General features: G+C 38.1%; 1 protein-coding gene and 2 pseudogenes across 3 annotated transcripts; all 3 read right to left on the minus strand.

The window, feature by feature from the left end:
- Window positions 1-1,471: 1,471 nt before the first annotated feature.
- On the minus strand, window positions 1,472-6,427 carry LOC143213265 (AP-1 complex subunit mu-1 pseudogene; annotated as a pseudogene). Of its 2 annotated transcripts, XR_013009926.1 has the most exons (9): window positions 6,383-6,427; window positions 6,194-6,290; window positions 2,672-4,479; window positions 2,467-2,567; window positions 2,129-2,247; window positions 1,989-2,057; window positions 1,789-1,905; window positions 1,636-1,705; window positions 1,472-1,539 (listed from the first exon to the last, which is right to left on the minus strand). The product of XR_013009926.1 is annotated as an AP-1 complex subunit mu-1 pseudogene, transcript variant X2 (transcript). The 2 variants fall into 2 exon arrangements; XR_013009925.1 differs by having other exon boundaries at window positions 1,472-1,705.
- Window positions 6,189-8,294, minus strand: LOC143213266 (AP-1 complex subunit mu-1). The gene is made up of 3 exons (XM_076432948.1): window positions 8,135-8,294; window positions 6,383-8,042; window positions 6,189-6,290 (listed from the first exon to the last, which is right to left on the minus strand). The coding sequence occupies exon 2, from the start codon at window positions 7,730-7,732 to the stop codon at window positions 6,734-6,736; it is 999 nt and encodes a 332-aa protein (XP_076289063.1). The 5' UTR covers window positions 7,733-8,042; window positions 8,135-8,294; the 3' UTR covers window positions 6,189-6,290; window positions 6,383-6,733.
- A 13,043-nt stretch (window positions 8,295-21,337) lies between these two features.
- Window positions 21,338-22,474, minus strand: LOC143213658 (putative cytochrome P450 49a1 pseudogene; annotated as a pseudogene).
- Between the last annotated feature and the right edge of the window lie 418 nt (window positions 22,475-22,892).

Here is a 22,892-nt window from a genome sequence, read left to right on the forward strand (position 1 = left end):
TTTGTTCTGCAACAAATAAAAAAAAATTAATCATAATAAAAATAACATAGGAGACCTAGTTGGGACCGGAGATTGAAAACTGTTCTGATAAGTACTTATTTATAATTTGAACCATTTTTAAAAAATAAATGCATTTTTATAATATGTCTCTACATGCATTATATTTGAATTATCATCTTGATAACAATTTATTGTTGAAGCAATTGTTTGAATCGACATTATTACGGAAATGATAATGTAAACAATGAATATGGAATAGCTTCACCAAAAAAGTTCAAATCGTACAGTACAATATTTAAAAAGTTTACGTTTTTTTTTTTAGGACACTACACTTTGTCCGATACTGGATATATGTGATTCCGGTGAAATGAACTATGTATTATAGTATGTTACTCACCCATAGCAATTCGGCCTCTGTCGCGGACGATGAGTATGGCAAAGAGGCGGCGGCTGAATGATCCAAGTGGGACCACTTTCCCATCGATGGGAACCCACACGTTGTCGCGGCTGCCGTCATGTAAGAGGCGGGTGGCGGCACTGCATTGTAACTTCTCGCGGGTGGTGGCGGGGCCGCTGTCGGGGCCGCTGGCGTGGCCGCTGTCGGGGCCGCTGTCGGGGCCGCCGTCACGATTTCGTTGCCCGCTTGGAGGGCCTCTGATTTCCAGGCCCTCTCTTGTGCTGCCTCAAGGGCCGCCATCTGGGCCGCGAGTGATCGGTTTTCTTCTCGTGCGGCCTCTAAGGTCGCCGTCGCTCGTCGGGCGGCGTTCGCTGCCGCTGCCGTGGACACCGATGTGGGTGAAAACAGTGGCGGTGAAGGTAATTGCTGCTGCGTTCTGTACGAGTCCATCTACATCGTGAAAAAAAAAACAAATTAATCAAAACACGAACACACACTCAATAAATATTCAAAATATCTGGCCAAGTAGCAATAAAAAAGTACAGTAAAGTTGCGATTTTTGTCAAAGAGCCTGTGTTCTGCACGGACAACTATTTCATACGACATTATTTTTTTATGATCGCGACGAGAGTTCAAAAGAAAGCCAAACGTAGAGAATAACAGCATGACGACTCTTGTTTTTTTGTATCAGTTGTTCCTGATCTTGTTTTTTTGTATCAGTTGTTCCTGATCTTGTTTCACTTCATTATTTTTTTGTTAGTTGCTCCTGATCTTGTTTTTTGTATCAGTTGTTCCTGATCTTGTTTCACTTCATCATTTTTTTTTGTTAGTTGCTCCTGATCTTGTCTTTTTCCAATCTTAATCTACTTCTACACATTACTAGTTTTTTTCCTGATCTTGTTTTTTTTCCAATCTCAATTTACTTCTACACATTACAAGACTGCAAGAAGTTTCACTTCTGGCGCGCGTGGTGTTTCACGCGCATATTGTTTTTTTCTGGGACTCAAACCGGTATTTTTTTTACGCCAATATTTCAATAGTTGGGATGGGAAAAATAGTATTTTAAATAGTAAATAATAAATAATCCTATTTATTTTAAAGAAAATCTGTACATCTTTTTTATTTATTTTCTGTTCCACACGCTGTCGGTTTTGCAAATCATAGAAACGTTAATTAGTGTAAACGTATGTAAATATTTAGTTGCATGAGCTGTCATAACATAACTAAGTATTTCTAACCTTTTCGTTTGATCCAAGCGGTGGTAAAATCTTGTCGGTGCAGCATTATCAAATTTTCTTGTGATGAATGCTAAATTGTCATAAATAATAATTTAAAATATTACATTTTGGGGTAAACACACTCATTAATATTATAAAATACTTTGTACACACCACACTGAGCTCCTTCGTTGGCCACTGTGCTCTCCGTATCTGTCCCTGCTGGATTTATATCTTTGGAGCTATCTGCCATCCGCTGTATATGACAACAATCAATAATGTTCAAGAACTCTGCAATCACATAAGAAATGCATGTAATAGCATAAATACAAATAGTTGCATGTGTTGTCATAATATAAACAAGTATTTCTTACCTTTTCGTTTGATCCGAGCGGTGGAAAATCTTGTCGGTACAGCATTTTTAAATTTTCATGTGATGAATGCTAAATTGTCATTTAAAATATTACAGTTTGGTAAACACACTCATTTATATAATAAAATACTTTGTACATACCCTACTGAGCTCCTTCGTTGGCCACTGCGCTCTCCGTATCTGTCCCCGCTGGATTTTTATCTTTGGAGCTATCTGCCATCCGCTGTATATGACACAACAATCAATCATGTCCAAGAACTCTGCAATCACATAAGAAATGCATGTAATAGCATAAATAAAAACAGACGCTCTAATTATGGCAGCAAAGAGAAATCTAATACAAAGAGCGCAGCTCTGTGTCGTAGAAAAATGTAACGTATTTCCAACATTTGACGTTACTTGATTTATTTTATATTATATATATATTATATATTGTATTATATATTATATTAAATGTAATTTATAATTTATATACATACCTCTTCTTTTACTTTTTATTTATTTTCGATTCCACATGCTGTCAGTTTTGAAAATCACAGATATGTAAATTCAACAATGCTGTGGTCCAGTGTTCTTCTCTCTGTAATAATATATGAAAATTATGTTAGCTTTTTAATTAGCGTAAACGTATGTAAATAAATAGTTGCCTGAGCTGTCATAACATAACCAAGTATTTTTTCTAACCTTTTCGTTTGATCCTACTACCGACCGGCCGAGCGGCGGTAATATCCGTAATATCCTACGGCTGCAGCATTTTATCAATTTTATTCAGTGCGATATATACCAGAAATGTTCCATAGTATTCTAAGATCATTGGTGGCCCAAGCGGTTAAGGATTTGGGCTACCAAGCGGTAGACCGGGGTTTGAATCCCGTCGGGGTATAAGAAATGTTTTTCTCGGTTTTTTTCTCCGTTTAAAATCTACGTTTAAATTTTAGCCTCTTCTTCGACTTTCGTTACGTCGCTCCGTTACACCACTTCCGTTACAAAAGAAAATCGTTACCCTCAGCAAAGAAGTTTCACTTCAAAAATCGAATCTTTTCGAGATACGCTAGTCTTGTGATTTATTCATTTCAATCTTGTTACTGTGGATCACAATCGGTTTGCGAAAGTAAGTAGCTAGGAAAGATGGTCTCAGATGTTCCGAAGCTTACTAAGCGTAGCGAAAACCGACTAGTTTCCACTTCGGTGACTGTTTCTCCTTGTCTAATTTGTCCTCAATTGGTAATCTCCGTTCTGGGTGATATACCGCACCCACGGCAACGCCTGGTACCCGCTCTTCTCAATGATCTTCAGGTAGCGCACCTGGATACCGGAAGTCGTGAAATAGGGAATCTCAAATTTCACTTGAATTGGCGGTTTCCCCTCCAGGTCTTCCCCAACAACAGACGGCAAGCCAAAGTGTGCTCTCATCAAGTATTCTTTCCCTCCAGGGAATGATTTGATGAACCAAGTTATGGCGCTCTGCTCCGGAGAATATTTGACACTGCCGATAGTGGTCTTAAATTTGGGGGAATCCGCATCGTTCGGCACTGGAATTACTATTTCTACATTGTTCGCAGTGGAGCGCCTCTTAAACTGTGACCTCGCCTTTATCATGTACTCCACTCTGCTATGAGCATGCCGTTCGATCACTGACTCGATCCATATAAGCGGCTTCACATGGGTGTTCAGTCTGTACGACATTAATTCAAACTCACCATCCGGTGGAATGAAAGAAATTGTTCTGTCATTCTCGAATCTGAATAGTCTGACGCACTGGTGAAATTTCATATCTTCTAATTCTACAGATTTCGATTTTCCACGTCCCGTAGATTCGAACAAGACCTTGTCGTTCAGTCCAAGTCTCAATTCCGGCATTCCTGAGAGATAAACTCTCATCTTTATGGCACCCACTATTTCCGAGCTCAGTACGTTTCCATTGGCATTTGCTAAAAGATTCACCGACTCTATTACGTCAAGGAACACCTCGTTCTTGCGATATTTGATGCCCTCCGATCTCCACGACACAGCATTTGTCACAGCCATAGGAATACGTGGTTGAATCTCAAGTTTGTGGCCTTCCTGAGTGATATACTCTTGTAAGATCTTACTGTCCGTGGTTTGAGGATAGCCGAAATCTATGAGCTCGTCCAGTAACTCGTAGATAACAACAAAATTGTCTCTTATACTCTCCTCTTCCAATTCCTTAAAATATTCTTGCATCACCTGAACCAGTTTATGCAAGAAAACAAATACCAGAGAGATATTGGCATTCTTCTTGGTGGTGGAAACAATGTAAAGGTTGTTGTACTTTATGTACGCGTACGTACACTCCGGTGTTTGAATTATCGGCGTCAGATTTCCTTCCTCCTCGCGCTCCATCACGAGAGGCATGAATTTCTCTATGACGCCGGTTTCTATGTCTCCACGATAGTTTCGTGAGATCAACACCTTCCCTTTCACGTCTAAAATATATATTGCGGATGTCGACATCTTTACGATGTGTCAAACTGCAAAAAGAGATGGATTCCATAACATTTTCTGTTAATAACACAATAACGGTTCAGGTAAAACGCAAATCCAGTCTATCAGTAAGATCCAGTTGAGGTTATGTTATCAAACAGGAGAGTACAAACACTAGAGCAACAAATTAGAATACGAACATGGCAAAAAAATCGTAAAAATTAATATTAATACACGACAAAGGGAAATGTGAAATAAAACAATATGTGCGTGAAACACCACGCGCGCCAGAAGTGGAACTTCTTGCAGTCCAGTAATGTGTAGAAGTATATTAAGATTGGAAAAAAAACAAGATCAGGAAAATAATGTGTAGAAGTAATTTAAGATTGGAAAAAAAACAAGATCAGGAAAATAATGTGTAGAAGTAAATTAAGATTGGAAAAAAACAAGATCAGGAAAAAACTAGTAATGTGTAGAAGTAAATTAAGATTGGAAAAAAAACAACATCAGGAGCAACTAACAAAAAAAAATTAAGATATGAAAAAAAACAAGATCAGGAAAATAATGTGTAGAAGTAAATTAAGTTTGGAAAAAAAACAAGATCAGGAAAAAAACTAGTAATGTGTAGAAGTAGATTAAGATTGGAAAAAGACAAGATCAGGAGCAACTAACAAAAAAAAATGATGAAGTGAAACAAGATCAGGAACAACTGATACAAAAAACAAGATCAGGAGCAACTAACAAAAAAATAATGAAGTGAAACAAGATCAGGAACAACTGATACAAAAAACAACATCAGAGACAGCTAATAAAAAAACAAGATCAGGAACAACTGATACAAAAACAAAACAAGATCAGGAACAACTGATACAAAAAAACAAGATCAGGAACAACTGATACAAAAAAACAAGATCAGGAACAACTGATACAAAAAAAACAAGATCAGGAACAACTGATACAAAAAAACAAGTTCAGGAACAACTAAAAAAAAATCTTAGAAAAATTTTCATTTCAAAAATAATGAACGATAACAAAAATTTGTGACACAAAGAAGGAGAGCGTATGGGAAAGAAAGAGACATAGTTCATAGCATACACTCTCCTTCTTTGTGCCACAAATTTTTTTTATCGTTCATTATTTTTGAAATGAAGATTTTTCTAAGATTTTTTTTTAGTTGTTCCGGATCTTGTTTTTTTTTGTATCAGTTGTTCCTGATCTTGTTTTTTTTATATCAGTTGTTCCTGATCTTGTTTTTTTGTATCAGTTGTTCCTGATCTTGTTTTTTTTTGTATCAGTTGTTCCTGATCTTGTTTTTTTGTATCAGTTGTTCTTGATCTTGTTTTTTTATTAGCTGTCTCTGATGTTGTTTTTTGTATCAGTTGTTCCTGATCTTGTTTCACTTCATTATTTTTTTGTTAGTTGCTCCTGATCTTGTTTTTTGTATCAGTTGTTCCTGATCTTGTTTCACTTCATTATTTTTTTTTTGTTAGTTGCTCTTGATGTTGGTTTTTTCCAATCTTAATCTACTTCTACCCATTACTAGTTTTTTTCCTGATCGTGTTTTTTTTCCAATCTTAATTTACTTCTACACATTATTTTCCTGATCTTGTTTTTTTTCTGGATCTTATTTTTTTTCAAATCTTAATTTTTTTTTTTATAAGAAATAAGTATTAATTAAAGTTACGTTTCCACAACCCTGTATATGTATCTATTTTGATTTTAGATTTTTATTAAATTTAATTCTGCTATTTATATACATACCTCTTCTTTAATTCTTACTTAGTTATTTATTTTCTGCTCCACACTCATAGATATGTTAAAATAAAATAATAGTATGGTCCACACAGTATTCTTCTCTCTGTAACATATGAAAATTATATTAACTTTAATTAATGTAAACATATGTAAATATTTGCACGTGCTCTGATAACATAACCAAGTATTTCTAACCTTGTTTTGTTTTTGTTTGATCCTACTAGCGAGCAGTGTTGGGAATTGGTACTGGAAAACTCTCGTCTGAGCGGTTAATCCAGGAACGTATGTGCGTTCTAAACACTGATATATATACTATGAATTCTGCACAGCCTTTCGTCCCGAATTGATCGTAGAATACAATCTCCCGTACTCCTCTTCACCTCCGTGGTTCTCTATACTTTGCCTTGTGTTAGCTCAGTGATGGTAGGTAAGACGCTTTTTTCGCGCATGCGCGAGTTTCGTCAGGACCGTATCTACGTCCGAAGTTTGTGGGGAACTGCTCGGCGGCGACCTACGCCTACGCCGCGCCGCGCCGCTGTCACACAGTTAATTTGTCCTCAATTGGTAATCTCCGTTCTGGGTGATATACCGCACCCACGGCAACGCCTGGTACCCGCTCTTCTCAATGATCTTCAGGTAGCGCACCTGGATACCGGAAGTCGTGAAATAGGGAATCTCAAATTTCACTTGAATTGGCGGTTTCCCCTCCAGGTCTTCCCCAACAACAGACGGCAAGCCAAAGTGTGCTCTCATCAAGTATTCTTTCCCTCCAGGGAATGATTTGATGAACCAAGTTATGGCGCTCTGCTCCGGAGAATATTTGACACTGCCGATAGTGGTCTTAAATTTGGGGGAATCCACATCGTTCGGCGCTGGAATTACTATTTCTACATTGTTCGCAGTGGAGCGCCTCTTAAACTGTGACCTCGCCTTTATCATGTACTCCACTCTGCTATGAGCATGCCGTTCGATCACTGACTCGATCCATATAAGCGGCTTCACATGGGTGTTCAGTCTGTACGACATTAATTCAAACTCACCATCCGGTGGAATGAAAGAAATTGTTCTGTCATTCTCGAATCTGGATAGTCTGACGCACTGGTGAAATTTCATATCTTCTAATTCTACAGATTTCGATTTTCCACGTCCCGTAGATTCGAACAAGACCTTGTCGTTCAGTCCAAGTCTCAATTCCGGCATTACTGAGAGATAAACTCTCATCTTTATGGCACCCACTATTTCCGAGCTCAGTACGTTTCCATTGGCATTTGCTAAAAGATTCACCGACTCTATTACGTCAAGGAACACCTCGTTCTTGCGATATTTGATGCCCTCCGATCTCCACGACACAGCATTTGTCACAGCCATAGGAATACATGGTTGAATCTCAAGTTTGTGGCCTTCCTGAGTGATATACTCTTGTAAGATCTTACTGTCCGTGGTTTGAGGATAGCCGAAATCTATGAGCTCGTCCAGTAACTCGTAGATAACAACAAAATTGTCTCTTATACTCTCCTCTTCCAATTCCTTAAAATATTCTTGCATCACCTGAACCAGTTTATGCAAGAAAACAAATACCAGAGAGATATTGGCATTCTTCTTGGTGGTGGAAACAATGTAAAGGTTGTTGTCAAATCTTAATTTTTTTTTTTTATAAGAAATAAGTATTAATTAAAGTTACGTTTCCACAACCCTGTATATGTATCTATTTTGATTTTAGATTTTTATTAAATTTAATTCTGCTATTTATATACATACCTCTTCTTTAATTCTTACTTAGTTATTTATTTTCTGCTCCACACTCATAGATATGTTAAAATAAAATAATAGTATGGTCCACACAGTATTCTTCTCTCTGTAACATATGAAAATTATATTAACTTTAATTAATGTAAACATATGTAAATATTTGCACGTGCTCTGATAACATAACCAAGTATTTCTAACCTTGTTTTGTTTTTGTTTGATCCTACTAGCGAGCAGTGTTGGGAATTGGTACTGGAAAACTCTCGTCTGAGCGGTTAATCCAGGAACGTATGTGCGTTCTAAACACTGATATATATACTATGAATTCTGCACAGCCTTTCGTCCCGAATTGATCGTAGAATCATAGACATATAGATGTATGTCTATGCGTAGAATACAATCTCCCGTACTCCTCTTCACCTCCGTGGTTCTCTATACTTTGCCTTGTGTTAGCTCAGTGATGGTAGGTAAGACGCTTTTTTCGCGCATGCGCGAGTTTCGTCAGGACCGTATCTACGTCCGAAGTTTGTGGGGAACTGCTCGGCGCAGTGATGCCAGAATCGGGGACGCGAGGACGCTTCCCCTCCAGCACAGGTTCCCCCTCTCTGACGGACCGTCCTCGCCGTAGCTTCTGCTGCGCACGCGCTACACACGAACGTACTTCTACTCTGCCCGTGTGAGTGCATGCTCGATTGCACGCGCGCTACACAAACAAGCGTACCTCTACCATGTCCGTGTGACTACCTGCTCGACCGAACGCGTCGGCGACGCGTTCCTTCGATTTTCACCAATTTTCATGTTGCCGAAGTTTCGGAAGCACGAGTCGGAAAGTCGGGATCTGGAGACGGCGCGCATTTGAATCCCGGGACGGCGCGGCGCGGCGCGGTGCACATTTTGCTATAACTTTTGATCTAAAAAAGATATCGAAGCGAAATTTGGACTAAATTTTTTTTTTAAAAACCGGGTTTAATGGTTCATCCTAAAATATGTTTTGTATTTCTTAAAAAATTTTTCTCGTTGATTTTTAAAGTTAAGGTAGTCCAGAAGGCCCCCAACACAAATTGATTTTTAGTCGAACCATGCTCAATAAACAATTACGAAAAAATTTATAAATATTCCACTTAATAGCACACATGATTGAGATTTTTTTCAGATTTTTCAGATTATGCAGACATGTTTAAAAAAATTGAAAATCTCGAAACATTCGAAGAAAATGCATATTTCGTATTGAACTTTTCGAGATACCAGTTTTATAAAAATTCATTAGTCCGATATTATTGAAACAATTGTCCTTAATTTTTCTCAGAATTTTTTATAAATTGTATCGTTGTTAAAAAATCAAAATCAATTTTTTCGATACTTCTTTGTTGATGTATTATGTAATACTGAATATTTTTATAATCAGAAAAATAATGTACAGACTTGATAATGCAATATAAAATATTTTATTTACGTTATATTTCAATATACATATGTGCATCACTCCTAACAATTTTGGTAATCACATAATTATTGTAACGACATTTTACATATATCAGGTCGTTAAGTATGAAACTAGACAAATAAAACACAAATTTCAAACACATTTGTCAAGTTTCATACATCTCCGGTTACGAAAATCGATTTTAAATGGTCCCTGCCTTTCTACAACATAACAAAAAAAGAAATTAGTTAAAGTCATGATTGCAAAGTATAGAATAAAATATTAATGTATAACTTTATAGTATAGTTTATACTTATCTTTTCTTTGAAGTCATTCTCTTGAATCTGCTAATATTGATTTTAAAACCAGCGCTTTTGGATTGGCTTAGCGAGGTGAGGGCGATAGATTTCTCGTTGGAATCAAATCAAGTTCCACTAGATCAAGTGGAGCTTGGTTCCAGATGCCACGATTATTTGGAAGAGGCAGTTAGGGATGGAATGGCGGAAGTTGAGGTGTTCACCTTAAAGAAAAATTGCTTAAGGTTTTATGTGACCTTATGCAATGAATTGAGAAATCGTCTTCCTCATGACGATATTTTCCTCAGACAATTGACGGTCTTCAAATCGCCCGATTCCCTATTTAACAGCGACAGAGATTTAACTTTTCAAAATCTCGTAGCTGTCGCTAATAAATTAGGGAATTGGAGTGCCGTAGATCTACAAAAAAAGTGGGACTTCTTGTACTACGGCACTTCCCGGTCGCAGAGGGACCAATGGTCGAATCTGTCTTTTGACGATATGTGGATAGACATCTGTAACCAAACAGACCCGAATCATGTTCTTCGTTTCCCCCTTTTAACTTCTCTAATAAACACGGTCAGATGTCTTCCGCACTCGAATGCCGAGGCCGAGCGAATTTTCTCTTTGCTTCCCGACATAAAATCTCGAAGAAGGAATAAAATAGGCGCTGGCCTATTAAATTCCATGTGTGTGGTGCGCACATCCTTGAAAGCTAGACAGGAGTCTAGTCGCACCATGTCTGTCGATGACAGACATTTATCCCTTATGTCGGGAAAGCATTTATATGAAAATTCATCGCCCTCGCAAAGTTATAATCAATTAACTTTGCACTCGTTTTCGAACTAATGAGGTCGTGTTTTCTTCGTTAATCGTTCGATAGTTTAGTTCATATAGTAAACAGCCAACAGTATGGATGAAGAGAGTGGAAGAGATGAGAGAAAGGATGAGCAGCGGAACCGGGGGTCCAGAGTGTGTGAATGAGTGAAGAAGAATGTGTGAGGAATGAGTGAACGGTGTGCTCTCTCTCTCTCTCTCTCTCTCTCTCGTGTTTAAGTGTAAATTTAAGTTAAGAATGAAGAGATAAGGAAGGTGAAGTTTGTAAGCGGAGCGGAGGTCCGCGTTTGTACCCCGAAATGGGAAATAAAATACTATTATTATTATTATTATTATTATAGTAAACAGCCTACAGTTTCTTTGTCGCGTTTTTAATACTTTTTAATGGGTTTTTAACATTTTTTTATCTTATTAGGAATTTATTTTAGTGAGTGACCATATTCATCGATAAAAAAGGATAAGTATACGTTACTATTTATATTGAGTCCTACAAGATTGCAATTAGAATTACGATTTTAATTATGTCTACTTTTTCTTTGAACACGGGGAGAAACAAATTTTTTGATAAATCGCGTTAATATCATTTGGAAATTTTTCGGGTTCGCAGAAGTGATCTCTTAATTCTTTTGAGGAGTGTAGTAACACATTTTTAGATTTAGTGTTATAAACTAAATTTTACTAAATAATTGAAGTTTTGAAACGATGAGTAAAAATTGACCCGAGCAGCCTAGCCAAAGGGTTCATTTTTTAAGGAAAAGACAGGACTAGATGGTATGAGTTTATAGAAAATAAATACATGTAATGTAACATTGTATATGTACAAAGTGGAACTATATTGGGACTCTTTCACAGACACATACATCGCGATTATAAAATATTTTCTCACACACACACTCACTCACGCGCATATATACTTATCAGTTCACGTTGAATAAGTTCATTAAAAAAAGTTATCCGAAATGTTCTGAATCCTTTGAATGTAAATATTTGTGAGCAGGGAGGAAATGTATGTTCTGGAATCGAGCCAAACCTAACCCTTCCCTCACCGTTGTCGCTATGACGCATTGACCCTCGAAAAAAAAATTTGGGACACCCAAGGTCACCCCCCCCCGGGTTAGGTTTGCCTCGAAGTACATTACCTCCCTACTTGTGGGTTTACTAGTCTGAGTAAACGCTATAACTTGACTGCGGATCTTTATGCATTTATCAAGAAATTAGTTGGGTGAAATATAAACCATTAATAAATTAGGAAACTTCAAAAATATTTTGTAACGTTGTTTTTAACGTAACAAAGTCGTTAAGCGATGAAATCAATTATGTTATTCCTGCTTCTCGCAATCAACGCAGAATACTTTTACATTGCATAAAGATCCCCCGTCTAGCTATAGCGAATCAGTGTAATCGCATGGTGTTCTATAAATATAAATTTCTAAGGCAGTGAGGCAGTAAAAAAGTCCCTTTAACATGTTTCCGACATAGTAAACGCAAAAACGTTATCACAAAATCACATAATCTCCTTAGTTTTTCCTTATTCCCATTCTTCTACAAAGAAGTATCGAAAAAATTGATTTTGATTTTTTAACAACGATACAATTTATAAAAAATTCTGAGAAAAATTAAGGACAATTGTTTCAATAATATCGGACTAATGAATTTTTATAAAACTGGTATCTCGAAAAGTTCAATACGAAATATGCATTTTCTTCGAATGTTTCGAGATTTTCAATTTTTTTAAACATGTCTGCATAATCTGAAAAATCTGAAAAAAATCTCAATCATGTGTGCTATTAAGTGGAATATTTATAAATTTTTTCGTAATTGTTTATTGAGCATGGTTCGACTAAAAATCAATTTGTGTTGGGGGCCTTCTGGACTACCTTAACTTTAAAAATCAACGAGAAAAATTTTTTAAGAAATACAAAACATATTTTAGGATGAACCATTAAACCCGGTTTTTAAAAAAAAAATTTAGTCCAAATTTCGCTTCGATATCTTTTTTAGATCAAAAGTTATAGCAAAATGTGCACCGCGCCGCGCCGCGCCGTCCCGGGATTCAAATGCGCGCCGTCTCCAGATCCCGACTTTCCGACTCGTGCTTCCGAAACTTCGGCAACATGAAAATTGGTGAAAATCGAAGGAACGCGTCGCCGACGCGTTCGGTCGAGCAGGTAGTCACACGGACATGGTAGAGGTACGCTTGTTTGTGTAGCGCGCGTGCAATCGAGCATGCACTCACACGGGCAGAGTAGAAGTACGTTCGTGTGTAGCGCGTGCGCAGCAGAAGCTACGGCGAGGACGGTCCGTCAGAGAGGGGGAACCTGTGCTGGAGGGGAAGCGTCCTCGCGTCCCCGATTCTGGCATCACTGGCTCGGCGGCGACCTACGCCTACGCCGCGCCGCGCCGCTGTCACACAGTTAATTTGTCCTCAATTGGTAATCTCCGTTCTGGGTGATATACCGCACCCACGGCAACGCCTGGATCACTGTACTTTCACGTTATCCCCGCGCCACCGACGAGATACTATTAAAGACTGCCAGCCTTATGGGAGTTGGCGGGACTCGAATTTTTCGGTATCTCTTACGCCCTCTAGGATATATTCTGGCTCCATCCAGAGAAACAGAAGGCCAACGACAGCATTTTGTCGGTAAAGAAGACCACTGAGGAGATTCTCGTCGCGATGTATCGGTGACACCGACGAGATACTATTAAAGACTGCCAGCCCCTGTGTTATTCCGCGGGACCGGTAAGTGGGCGCGAGTGGGCGCGGGGATAACGGGAAAGTTACAGTGATCTGATATACCACAGCGGTAAAAGTTCCACAATCGACGAGATATTCGTCAAGTGGAAGAAGAATGATATAGTAGAATGCTGACATTACCCATTCTGTAATTGCCTTATAATACTATATGTATATGTATAATTCTCTTATTGTATTCTTATTTCCGTTATTATCACCATTGTAATAATTGTTTACAATATAATCGATAGTTTATAGATGAAGGAAAAATGAAAGTAACTACTACGTAATATTCTACAAATGTATATTGGAATTTAAATAGTAATTTGAACATTATTGCGTTATATATAAAATAATGATTCTTAAAAAATATTCTGTTATGTTATGTAATGACAAAATTCAATCGTTCTTATTAAGATCCTTAGTAGGAAACAGAAAATTAATTTTTTTACTTATTTATCCCATACTTGTAATGCTCGACAGCATTATTGACAGCAATTATTAAAGCAGAGGTAGTAACAAGATAAAAGTATTAACTAATTAAACTAATTTTCGACGGCTCCTATCCATACAATGTTATTTAGAGGCAGTATTTCGCACGAAGATATCTAAAAAAATAATTCTATTTGACTCTATACGAATATTTCTTGCACCATATATGACGCTATTTAAAAAGTGCGTGTAACATTATTTTATTTCATTCTGAACTGAACCACTTCCTGAAACATGATTCATTTATGAGTACATTGTGCGACGAGGCGAAGATCTAGCAGACGAAGTCGAAGTCGAAATCTTAAAAGAATAAGGACTATCCGCGTCTCTTCTTTTCCCGACGCTGTCCTTCTTTGTGTCCGAAACTTGCGTCGCTCATTGCATAAGCAAATATCATCGGAATTATATAATTTTGGTACCATTTTCATAAAAAGAAACAAAATTCACCAAATATGTTAAGGAAAATCCTATAAAAAAGTAATGATAAATAATTAAGCTTTGTTGTTTGATTAGTAGTCTCACACCGATATACCCGACCCGACCCGTATCAATATATATGTTACAATGTTTCACTCCACTCCACGGCGACCGAAGTCCCCGAGCTTCACTTCCCTTTTCTCCGTTCGTCATCATAGAATAGTGTTTCCTGAAAATTGAATGTCTCATATCTGGCCAGACTCGAGTTTTCGACATTTATAGCAAGCTTGCTATAATCCTATCTTATATGTCAAAATTTAGTTTTCTATTTAAAATATTTTGTTGTTAAAACTCATTAATAGTTTTAAATAGTACTTGAATATATTTAAAATGGTTTGGAATATTGGAATATTACAATTTGGAATGAAGGGCCTAGCCGGACGAGGTAGTCCTTCGAAGTATTTAAACAGCCGTTGTGCCATTCAATTTTCGGTCAATTTTCCCCATTTGCTTGCATTAATTTAATCATATAATTGCATTTAATTGAAATTGATATTTGAGATTTTTTCCCGATTTTTTGGTTCAAAATGTTAATTACACAAAGTGAAAAACACGCAAAAATTCGACAAATGCAGGTTTTTTAGAGAAATTGAAAAATAGCATTGTGATCATATTTTTAGACTATCAACATACCAGAACTTTTTTTACGACAGCGCGTATAGTCCAGTCGCCAGGTACTTTTACCTGGAAAGTATTCCCAACTTAATGAAATTTTGACACGTCATTTAGGGGTACTCTGGGGTGTCGAATCTGAGTTTTCAACCTCGAGGACCCTGTGCTAACTTGGGAGAAAAAATCACGATTCTTATTACCTTGTTTTGGTTTTTCGCCTATTACTCAAAAACTGAAAAAAACGACGGCGGGGTCCGATCGGGGATGTTTTTTTTTTATTATTAATATCTATATTGCTATTAAACATAACACCAACAAAAATATAAAAAGGCTTGAATCCACTCGGTTGAAGTAAATAAATTGTGCTATCCTCCCCAGTTAATAGTGAAAATGTAAGGGGTATCCGTAGTATGAAGATTATATATAGATATGTTGAAAAACTAAAGTTATGAGCCAAAAACTTGCAATTGCCTGCTAAATGTCACAATGCGTGGCTCAAAATGTCATTTTGAGAAACATTTCCTAATTTTGAACGCCTGTCTATCGGTGCCTGTTGGGTCAAAAAAAAGATTGACCAGTGTTTGAATAAAATTTAATGCTCTTTCCAAAAATGAAAAACAAAAGTTCTGAGGATCCACAGTTTTTGAGTAATAGGCGAAAAACCAAAACAAGGTAATAAAAATCGTGGTTTTTCCCCCTCCCCAAGTTAGCACAGAGTCCTCGAGGTCGAAAACTGAGATTCGACACCCCAGAGTACCCCTAAATGACGTGTCAAAATTTCATTAAGTTCGGAATACTTTCCAGGTAGACGCCTTTTTTCGACCTGCCGACTGGACTATATGAAAAAACTTGACGACACTGAGGAAAATGAAAAATTTGATAACTCCGAGAAAAATGGAAAACTTAATGTGACTCCGAGAAAAATAAAGAACTTACTGACTCTGAGGAAAATGAAAAATTTAATAACTCTCAGTTAATAAGCAGTCTTCAATGCCTCTTAAAAAAGCAATTAATCATGCAGGGATTGATCAGGTGTTTCTCTCTATATTAAAAAATATTTAAAAATCCTTTGACAAATCTGTTTTGTGGCGTCAGGATACTGCTGTCGATATTCCATCACACAGTTTGTATAGTATACATATATTATTTCTCCTCTTTGTTTCTATATAAAATTTTATTATGATCCTCCATTAGTTTAACGCCCCGTTCAGCGGTATCATTGACCACCTTCAGTCTATGTTTCAGTCAGACTACTTATTATTCATAATAACTTCTTTTTCCGATATTATAACTGTTTTTCTTTTGTAGATTGGAGCGTATTAATGAATTTATTTATATATACATATATAAGGGAGTAGAGAGACTTCCAGGATTGCAAGATATTCATTTACTCATTTCTCGATAATACAAACACGGGGTTTTTCACTAGTCAAAAAAAAAACGCCAGATAAAACATCGATCTAAGGCGCTATCTGCCTCAAAAGTCCTATTTTTTCGTTTACGAAGCGTAATTTGCATTATTCGGCAGCATGTGTAGCTATGAAAATAGCTATATGCGCAGTTGTATGCTTCCGTATCTCTGTCAGTCATGTATATATGAAAAAACTCTTCAAACAAAAGTTGTAGTATACATATAAGGAGGTGGATATAGTATCAGAGAAAAAAATTTTTTCAAAGTCATTATTTCAAGTTTTCAAGGTCACGGATGTTTTTTCTATCAACAACTGTTTATGCTATATATGGATTCTTAGAGAGAAAAAAGACAAATTCAACGATATATCATAACGTCTATTTATGTCAAGATTTAAAAAATTCAAAATTTTCAAATTTGCTGCGCCTCATTTTCCCATGATCCAATCGGCCCCAAAATTTTTCCAGATCATTTTCTCAACATTTGTTACAATTCTGGTTTCCGGGACCAAAAAATTTCATGGTCGAAAAATAAGGTCCACCCTAATGTACATATACGTAAATTACGAGAAACAGTAAAGGGTGCTTAACGTCGAAGAAGAAAATCCTGGTAATTAAAACTTAATATGTACTACATTCCACGTTATTAGAATAATTGTAGTCTAATTATGATACATTTTATATCAACATTTTTTATTTACACCTAGAAACGCCACTGTCTCGGAAGGAAATGGACATTCGAGAGAAGCAATAAAATTAGAGCATCATCGCGAAAAAAGATGAGTTTGCAATAACCTCAATATTTTATGAAATTCTATTATAATTATAGTTATGACTGTATTTTTTTATTATAGGAAGACAGAAGATCAAATTGTGTGTATAAAATCAATTTATATATATTATACAATTTATTTTATTATTTGTTTGACAACTAATATATCTACAAATTGTTTCATAAACTAAAAAATACTTCCTGCATTTTCGTATTCTCCAATCAGTCCTAATAAATACCATCAACGTGTTCTCATATACCAATTTTTATTAATGCAATTATGACAGTAACGAAACGTTTCTATTTAAAATGAATACATATTTTGAACATAGTTTTAACATTTTTAATTTTTTGGAAGGTTAAAAAATGTAATTAAAAAAGTAATGAAAAATAAAAATTAAAAAAAATCCTCGCTGCACGGGGACTCGAAGGCTAGCTCCAGATTGCGATTCATACGCTCGACGGCTCGACAGTCGAATTTCAGTTTCGTTTCCGTAAGCCGTAAGCCGTAAAGCATGGCAACATGGCAAGTGCTAAAAATAGATTGCGGCTGGCACAAGCAGCGCACACGGATATAGCAAAGGTACGCTGGTGAGTGTAGCGCGCGGGCGCGTTGCTAACACGATACCAATACAGTGTCTTCTGCACCGACGAAATGCCGTCGGTGGCCTCCTGTTTCTCACTCCAGTCAGAATATATCCTAGAGGGCGTAAGAGAACACCGAAAAATTCGAGTCCCGCCAACTCCCGTAAGGCTGGCAGTCTTTAACAGTATCTTGTCGGTGTCGGTGAGAATGCGAATTATCACGAAACCATATCGATTATTATTAAATGTTACATTCTCCGCCATATTTCAAGCGATGTTTTGGCATTATTGTGGCACTATTTCGAATTTTTAGCGATGTGGTATATCAGATCACTGTAACTTTCACGTTATCCCCGCGCCCGTTGCGCCCGGTTACCCGTCCCGCGGAATAACACAGAGGCTGGCAGTCGCTGGTTTCCCCTTCCGTGACGTATCGTCGTGTCCGTGAGCGGTGTCGACCGCGCTTGCCCGTGTTGGTGCCTGTTCCATTGCACGCGCGCTACACAACACAAGCATACCTCTACTCTATCCGTGTGAACTACCTGCTCGACTGATCTACGCCGACGCGTTCCTCCGGTTTTCACGTTACCAAAATATTGGACCATATCTTTTATAACAACATCACAATATTTGTTTAAAGTTGAAAAATATGTTTCTTTTCACAATTAAGTTTCTGATAACTGTGCGTCTAGGAGAAAAATTAAGGGCAGAATCGGAATCAGCGAAAACAACTCTATATGAATCATCCAACAGTAATTCTTGAACATATTTGGTGTTGGACACTGTAAATCGAATCGAAAACTTTTTTCCAGCAGTTTGATCAAACGGGAACCGTTTTCCAAACTTCTGATGCGAGGCTGATGCGCGCATTGAATGAGACGGAACGGTTCTCTATGCAGTCTATACGCATTATGCGTGAAACGGAACGCACCCTAAAAGTTGCATTTCACAACTTTTTTATGTGGGCCTATATTGAAAGCTGTTTTGCAGCTGTTTTAACTCGAAAATGAAACATCTCGTTCTAGGTAGAATAATTTCGTTCGATGTATACGATTCTTTTCATTTGATGGATATGAAATCAACGCGCGCGGCAGCGCGCGTCCAAGTTCCTCTCCCGCCACCTCTAAGCTGCCGAGTAGTTATTCTCGTACGCACTTCCAGACAAGCTAGAAACTTGAAATTTTGGAATCAGGTGTCTTTTATATCCAAGCCAATAGGAAAAATCGAAAATCCCGAAAAAAAATTTTTTTCTTTAAATCAAAATACCACATACTTCATGTGGTTGGGCATACCCTAGTGCTCAAGCAAAAATCTTATGAATTTTTTAAAAATCTGCCGTTGCTTCGACTCCTGCAGAATCGTCTCCTTCTGCGCCGTATCCGGATATAAATTTTTCTCATGCAAGTCAAAATAGTAGTGCCAGCGCAGACGCCAAATTCCCTAGGTTGTAAAGTTTGAATTAGGTAAGTGCAACAATCATTGGCCTCTGGGAATTGGTCTTTCCCGATATCACAGCCCTTATAGGCAAGAGGAACTTGGTCCATCCATCATATCACAACTTTGATAGGCGAGGGGAACTTGGTCTATCCTTCATATCACTGAAGTGGATGGGCCGGGGACCTTGGTCAACCTTTACACGAAGTGTTTTGGTTTGGATTGATTGTAATACCTCATACAATAATTGAAGGTTTAGTAATTGATTAGCTGCCAACATGTTTAACAATGTAAACAATATTTTGAATAATGGGACAGCAATTTTTAGTGGTGATTTCGAGTCACCACTGGAGTGCTAAGGGTTAAAGATGGTAGAAATTGCAGGATATTACAACAATGACCAATATTATAAAGCAGAAACGCTAACGTTACCGTTAACGCGTCAGAAGGAATAGCTGTAAGCTGCAAGTACAATTGCATTAATTATGGCGTGGGAGAACCGACGGTGCCCGTAAGGATAATCACGGTCGCTTAGAGTGGCCGGACTATGGCAGGGTAAGGGTGTGCGCTGGTATGCGTCATAGGTAAAGGGGCCTCCCTTTACCTAAAAGAGGTAGGGAGCCCACGGAGACCTTTTTTTCTGCCACGCACAGCAGGGAGCTTTGCTCCCCGTCAACCCGCTAAAGATTTGTTGCCGCATGGACGTCCATCGGTGTCCGCGGCCTTCTCGACACGCCTTTAACAGAGTCTCGAAAATCCAGGGTTGTTTTGGTAACTACCCAGGATTTATTGGCCCTCGCGACGGTCAAAGTAATTGCCCAGTTTTATTGACGTTTTATTACTTCGTCGCGTACCCTGGTATAAAGCAGCGAAAGCAATTTAGATATCGTGAAACAGTTCGAATTTCTTTTATTGCTGTTCTTGGAAATTCTGAAATTGTCAACAAATATACACGATCAGTGTCTGTACGTTTTACTATACGTCAGTCAGTCAATCAGATCTGCTTCGAGCCGATATCGATTGCAGCCTGCACTCGATGCTCGAAGCTGAGTGTGCTTCTCATCTACTTTATTCGGAAATAGATCTATGATATTCTGCTTGTACAGTGTCCTGTCCAATTCAAAGCAAATTCCGAGAATTTTGCTTACTGACAACGCGCGTTAATGATGGAGACGTGCCTAGGTGAACTAAAGGTCCGCATTACAGCCAGGTATACGTCGGATTATCGCAAGCACCTAGGTAGCAGATTAAGGGAGTAGACTCAGTGGTCGGCACGGATGAGACTTTTCAGGCCGCCTCCTTTCACCGGCCGCACGTCTCGTTCCCCGTAACGGCCAAAGTCCTCGAGGCACCTCAGGCCCGTACCTATCCCAGACCGTATGAACTGCGCGTGGCGCATTAGAGCGACACCAGTATCAATAGGTTTCCACATTACCATTGAGGTACTATTGTCAATGTGTTTTTTTTATGTGGTATCCCCTGTAGGCCTATTCCACTCTGTTGCATGACAATTTCTGAAACTAACTTTGAACAATAAACACGGGAAAGAGAGAGAGTGTATGAACTGCGCCACCCCCGCAGTTCATACAGTCTAGGATAGGTACGGGCCTGAGAACTAAGGCCGTTACGGGGAGCGAGACGTGCGGTGGGAAAAGGAGGCGGCCCGAAAAATGTCATCCGTGCCGACCACTGGAGTAGACTCCTTTTTCCAGCATTTCAAGAGTGCGGGATTCACATTCTCATTTCTCGATGTAATACTAAAATGGGGGTTTTCAGTAGTCAAAAACGCTAGATAAAAAATCGATCTAGGGCGCTGTCGCCCTCAAAAGTCCCATTTTTTCGTTTACGAAGCGTAATTTGCATTATTCGGAAGCATACAACTGCGAATAATGCAAATTACGCCTCGTAAACGAAAAAAGATAGAAAAACTCCATTTTTGTATTATCGAGAAATGAGCACGCGAATCCAGCACCCCTGCAATCCTGGAAACGAGTTTTAAGGCACCTCAACAAGACTAATCCTCCCCGGTAATAAACGGCGAGTTCTCGGTTTATTGTTCCTGAGCATTTACAGTGACCACCGAGGATGCTAACGGGAACTATACTTAACGAGCGCACTGTAATAAAACCCCGAAATTCTGTTCCACACTTCATCAACTCCTTTTTCCTTTCTTCTTCTTTCCACCAATAGAATGAGGTATTATAATACCTAAAATGCAGTACAGAACAAAGCAAATGGCCTGAACGTGTTAACCGAAGTTTTTCAGTATAAAGAGTTGCTTTGTAGGTGAAAGATTTTCGGAGATTTTAAGGTCACCTTCATTTTTTTTTTAATAGAAGATGTTCAATTTTCCAAGATTTATATTAATTGATTTCAATTTTTTCAGCATTAAGATAATAGGTATAATTACTTTGCTAATGGCCACCACCATTTCCAATTCAGCAAATCGTCGTCTCAAACACATCCTCCTCCCATAACCAAACGGAAGTGATGCGAAACTATGACGAACACCATCAGCTAGCAAGTATCGTTCCGGAAGGAATTCACTGCTTCGTGGAAAGTATGTACTTGTCCAGATTGCTTATCACGTAATGCTGGAAAACCACTTGAACCTAATTGCATAGACAAGGTCGTTAATTGAGGAGAAACCTCCTCGCGTGATCGTTGCTTATTACTCGTTGTGTTGCTTTCAATTACATTGTGTTTCTCTTACTAAAACCTGAATTATGTTATCGTCGCTGTTCGAGTCTCCAGTGGACTAGTGATTTGATTTATCCAAGCGAATATATTGTTGAAAGTTCATTTTATGTTTGCGGAAAGAATTGTTTCTTACTCCTTTTGGCCCTTGGTATCCACCGATAACCGTGTCCTTGGTCATGCAGCGACCATTCCCAATAACGACCGGATACATTCTAGTAACCAATAAGAAAATCATAACAACGTTATTATACAGGGTGTCCCCACGCAACTGAGACAGGCTGTTGTTGGATTCCGTGTTCAGAAATCGAGTACAACACTTTTTATAAATCGTAAAGAAGTTTTATTTAACAAAGGTCTACAGTAGCGTAGTAAGGTACATACAGTGACTTCCTCATCTCGAATTCGCAAGAGAACCAAAATTTGATACTGCTGTTTCGGCAGCTCTATACATATACATATAACCTATTTTGGAGAGGAGAATGTGGAAGGGAGTGGGAAGGGAATGGAAAGGACAAGGTCTAAGAGTTGTATAGTCCTATCTTGTTCTAATAACTTATAAGTGCAGGCTGACGTGGCCGTGGCTTGGTTATCGTGATGTATCGGCGTTTACATAGGTTATCGGGTATACAACACTGTAACTCCTAAACGGTCGGGAATAGAAGAAAATGTTATAAGAAAAAGGTGAATGGCATCAGACGGTGCATACTACGTAACTAATTTTATGCAGTTTTGTGCATCGGTGCAACAGAAAAATGCAACTGCACTTTTTGTTTAAACGGAAACCTACATTTTTGACTGCACCAATTGATGCAGTTTGTTGTGCTCTACATAAAAGTACTTATTAATATACTACATAAACATACTTATGCCCTAAACTTATTCGTTAGGAAGTTATCGAAGCTAAAAGTTCACTGAATTATTTCGGTCTCGGCAAGTGTTCCGAAGTACCTACTTTATGTTCCATTATAAATCAGAGAACTTTTAGCTTCGATAACTTCCTAACGAATAAGTTTAGGATATAAGTATGTAGGTACTTTTATGTAGAGCACAAAAAACTGCATCGATTGGTGCAGTCAAAAATGTGATCAACATAAAAGTAGCAGTTCACGCCATCCTGCGCCATCCCTATGAGCATTCTCATTTCCTGTGTGGCGTAATCTAAGTAAACGGAGAACAAAAATAGT

The sequence above is a fragment of the Lasioglossum baleicum genome, chromosome 11 (assembly GCF_051020765.1).
Source record: "Lasioglossum baleicum chromosome 11, iyLasBale1, whole genome shotgun sequence".
Classification (NCBI taxonomy): domain Eukaryota; kingdom Metazoa; phylum Arthropoda; class Insecta; order Hymenoptera; family Halictidae; genus Lasioglossum; species Lasioglossum baleicum.